Genomic DNA, 4,700 nt, shown 5'->3' with positions numbered 1-4,700 from the left:
CACTCCGAAGAACTGGCGTAAGGACCACCACAAACCTGTGATAAACAAAAAGTCATCTTTCGAAAATGTGATGACCTTTCCTCTAGCTAAAAAGCTGATCGAGTCAGCTTTCTTCGTCTTCAGTTCCCTCAACAGCATATGATGGACAAGTGGGTGGTTGAATACGATGTCAATGTCTATGAATTGCCCAAAAACTGCTCTCTTGAAAATCTCTAACTGCTTTTGGGTAAGTTTCTTTTTCACAATCTTGTTGGCATTCGCGATGTGGGCCAAGCTCATTACTTGCTTGGGAAATCGATCAACTTCACGTATTTTCAAACCTTTTGACATCTTAAAGTACTCCTACATGAAATGAATGTTCAATCTATTAGATAACTGGCTCTTAAAAAAAAATCAATAACCATACATTTTGTTTTAGTCTTGATAGATTCGCTCTTACATATATCGCTCTTTCCTATTATGCTCTCGCCTATATCGCTCTCTCAAATCTCGCTCTCACCTTATCTGGCTCTAACTATCGCTCGTCTTCGTCCTTAATAACGCAGAACATATAGAAACCCAAAATATAAACAGATGCGACCAATTACTAAACCCTGAAACCCACAGAACGTGCCAGTCGATTCCAATCCAAAATCTAAACAATTACAACATGCACGACGACGATTAAATTCACTAATCCAAGAGCTTCGAATGTCGGTAGCAAATAGACGATTTTACAAAGTGAGATTGAGCGATGCTTCTAAGAATATCGAGTGATAATTCCACACGAGTATCATTACGTTTAAAGAGAGAAATTTCGTATGAAAGATAAAAGGAGAATTTTGTAATCTGATATGACAATAACGTCGTTTGACATTTTTTTCAAAAAAAAAAAAAACGGTCATTTAGTATTTTGACCCAATAATCATTGGCCCAAATTTCCCTAGTCGGGGAGGATTGAAGCTTAGCCGATCAGTCACTTGGGTTGTCGTCGGAGAGAGAAGAATGACGACGTCAGGACAGTGGCTGGAGAAGGCGTTGGACGCTCTCTGCAAGAAGATGGAAACTGGTTGCGGTCTCGATAAGGATATGATTTCTAGCTTGGTCTCCTACTGTGAGCTCGCCCAGCCCCAAGCCGGATAAAGAGTATCTTGATGTGATTTTTTTCTCTCCGCTTCCTTTTTTGCAATAATCTGAATGATCGATATGTTTCTATCCATGAACTTTGCGTCAGGCTTTAGATATTGTCGCTGTGTTAGAGTTTTTGCATCGTGGCTTTGAGAACATATTTCTAATTCTTTCACCTACCGTCTTCTTCCATTATTTTCCCGCTCTAGGCAAAATTCTAAGACTCCTTTCCCTTCTTCAAATGAATCAAATGAATTTTATTTCCCTTCTTCAAATGAATCAAATGAATTTTATTGCAATTCAAACCTTCGTAAACAAAACACTATTATCCCCACGTACATTGGTTTCCTCTGTTGCGACTGTAGACGATGTGTCCAATTTTTCTTTCACCAAAATTCGAACTTTCCCTCATTTGGATCCTTTACAGTTTCTCAATGATTTTGTAAAATCGAGAAAATGCTCTTTGAGAAACACGAAAGTTCTACACGCAAAGTTACTCCGAGCAAATCTTCTTCATTCCAATATCTATGTTTCAAATTCTTTGCTAGATTGTTACTCAAAGTCTAACGCTATGGACCATGCACTCAAACTTTTTGATACAATGCTCCACCCAAATGTCATTTCTTGGAATATCATTATCTCGGGTTTCAACTACAAGTTCTTACATTTGGACACGTGTAGAACATTTTGCAGGATGCATTTCCTGGGTTTTGAACCTAGTGAGATAACATATGGCAGTGTTTTGTCTGCTTGTGCTGCCATTCAAGCCCCAATGTTTGGTAAGCAGGTTTATTCTCTCGCGGTGAGAAATGGGTTCTTTGTTAATGGTTATGTTCGAGCCGGAATGATAGATTTATTTGCAAAAGATTCTAGTTTTCTAGATGCTTTAAGGGTGTTTCATGATGTTGATTGTGAGAATGTGGTGTGTTGGAATGCTATTGTCTCCGCAGCTGTAAGAAATGGGGAGAATTTGATGGCTTTGGATCTTTTCAACACAATGTGTAGTGGGTTTCTGGAGCCTAATAGTTTCACCTTTTCCAGTGTTCTAACTGCGTGTGCTGCACTTGAAGATCTTGAATTTGGGAAAAGAGTTCAAGGGAGAGTGATCAAATGTGGTGGAGAAGATGTTTTTGTTGAGACAGCCCTTATTGATTCGTATGCCAAGTGTGGAGATCCGGATGAAGCTGTTAAGATATTCTTGCGGATGCCCATTCGCAATGTGGTCTCTTGGACTGCTATAATATCTGGCTTTGTGCAAAATAATGATTATTTAATGGCCCTCAAGTTTTTTGAAGATATGAGAAAAGCGGGAGAGGAAATTAATAGCTATACAGTTACTAGCGTGTTAACTGCATGTGCTAATCCAGCCATGACAAAAGAAGCAACCCAACTTCACTCCTGGATTCTAAAAGCTGGTTTTTCTTCCCATGCAGTGGTGGCGGCTGCTTTAATTAACATGTATTCAAAAATAGGAGCAATTGACCTTTCATTGATGGTTTTCAGGGAGATGGACAACCAAAGGAATCTGAGTTCTTGGACAGCTATGATAACTTCCTTTGCGCAGAATAATGATAAAGAGAATGCAAGTGAATTGTTCCGAAAAATGTTGAAGGAAAGTGTGGGGCCAGATACATTTTGTACTTCAAGCGTCTTGAGTGTGACTGACTGTATTACTTTTGGGAGGGAGATACACTGCTACACACTTAAAACTGGATTAATATTTGATGTTTCTGTTGGCAGTTCTCTTTTTACAATGTATTCCAAATGTGGCCATCTTAAGGAAGCTTTTCAAGTTTTTGAAAACATGCTAGAGAAAGACAATGTTTCGTGGGCATCAATGATTTCCTGTTTCTTAGAACATGGCTATGCAACAGAGGCCATTCAATTATTTAGAGAAATGTTGTTTGAAGAATATGTACCCGATCATATGACTTTAAGTGCAGTCCTAACTGCATGCTCTGTCCTTCACTCTATTCAAATAGGCAGAGAAATTCATGGATACTCTGTTCGTGCGGGACTTGGCAAAGACGTAGCTGTTGGAAATTCACTTGTTAATATGTACTCGAAATGTGGCAACCTGGGATTGGCTAGAAGGATGTTTGAAATATTGCCCCAGAAAGATCATATTGCATGCTCTTCATTGATTTCAGGATATGCTCAACAAAAGTGCAACGAAAAGGCTTTTTTGCTATTCCGCGATCTTCTGGTGGCTGGCTTAGCCATCGATCCCTTCTCAATCTCATCCATACTGGGAGCTATTGCGCTTTTAAATAGGCCTGCAATTGGGACCCAAATTCATGCAATCATTATGAAAGTAGGCTTGGAGAAAGATGTTTCTGTTGGGAGTTCATTAGTAATGGTATACTCCAAATGTGGAAGTGTAGAAGACTGCTGCAAAGCATTTGGGCAGATTGGAAAGCCTGATTTGATAGGCTGGACAGCCATGATTGTCAGTTATGCCCAGCATGGGAAAGGTGCTGAAGCTTTATGTGTCTATGAACTTATGAAGAAAGAAGGATTCAAGCCTGATCCAGTCACCTTTGTTGGGGTTTTATCTGCTTGTAGCCATAATGGTTTGGTCGATGAAGCCTATTTCCACCTTAATTCAATGGTGAAAGACTATGGTATACAGCCAGGATATCGACATTATGCGTGTATGGTAGATCTTCTTGGGCGGTGTGGGAAACTGAAAGAGGCAGAAGAATTGATTAACCATATGCCTATTGAACCTGACGCTCTTGTTTGGGGAACGCTTCTTGCTGCTTGTAAAGTACATGGAGATATTGAACTTGGAAAACTGGCAGCAAGAAAGGTGATGGAGTTGAAGCCAAGTGATACCGGTGCGTTTGTCTCTCTTTCAAACATCTGTGCTGATATGGGCCTGTGGGAAGAGGTCCTGAAAGTTAGAAGCCTAATGAAGGGAGCTGGAGTGACGAAAGAACCTGGTTGGAGCCATCTGTAAGAAGTTCGAGAAGTTGAAGATATTATTGCCTACAAGTAGAGGGTTGACAATCAACAATCATTCCCTACATATCTTATAAACATTGTGACATCTTCTCAGCTTTCTAACGTGAGATCCTCAACATGCTCCTCAAGAGGGTTCATCATTCTTGGGTCGTCTCATTTTTATTAGATCAAATACTCGTTTGGGTTTTATGAGCTCTAATATCATAATAGATGAACATAAGATTCCATCTCAAAGCAATTGACAATAAAAGGAGTAATACAAGTATCTTGATGTAAGTTTCTTCTCTCGGTTTCATTTTTTGCAATAATCTGAATGATTGATATGTTTCTATTCCACGAACTTCGCATCTGGCTTTAGATATTGTCGGTGTAGTAGGACTCTTCGCATTGTTGGTGAAATATTGATGAAATTGTTGCATTTAATTTATGTATCCTTTTTTGCAATAACAAAGTGACAATTTTTTAATTTACTTTTTTGCAGAACATCATAGGTCAGGAAGTGGGAAAAGTGGGATAGATGAGTATTTGCGGCTGCGAGGCCACTCTGACCTCTGCATCAAAACGTTGGATGTTCAACTTCAAACTTACATGCCTATGTCAAGCCACCCTCCCGTGAAGGTTCTTTT

General features: G+C 39.5%; 1 protein-coding gene across 1 annotated transcript; it reads left to right on the top strand.

Annotated features, from left to right (window-relative positions):
• The first annotated feature begins 1,120 nt into the window (after positions 1–1,120).
• LOC120082449 (pentatricopeptide repeat-containing protein At1g74600, chloroplastic) lies at positions 1,121–4,697 on the top strand. The gene is made up of 2 exons (XM_039037629.1): positions 1,121–4,346; positions 4,556–4,697. Exon 1 carries the CDS (start codon positions 1,349–1,351, stop codon positions 4,067–4,069), a length of 2,721 nt encoding a protein of 906 aa, XP_038893557.1. The 5' UTR covers positions 1,121–1,348; the 3' UTR covers positions 4,070–4,346; positions 4,556–4,697.
• Positions 4,698–4,700: the final 3 nt, after the last annotated feature.

Source organism: Benincasa hispida, chromosome 8 (genome assembly GCF_009727055.1).
Source record: "Benincasa hispida cultivar B227 chromosome 8, ASM972705v1, whole genome shotgun sequence".
NCBI classification, from domain to species: Eukaryota; Viridiplantae; Streptophyta; class Magnoliopsida; order Cucurbitales; family Cucurbitaceae; genus Benincasa; species Benincasa hispida.
Note: the sequence above shows the minus strand (reverse complement) of the source record. Positions and strands in the feature narration are given on the sequence as shown.

What these genes read in the sequence shown, in the direction of transcription:
- LOC120082449 (XM_039037629.1), top strand. Translation starts at nt 1,349, where the DNA reads ATGAATCAAATGAATTTTATTTCCCTTCTTCAAATGAATCAAATGAAT.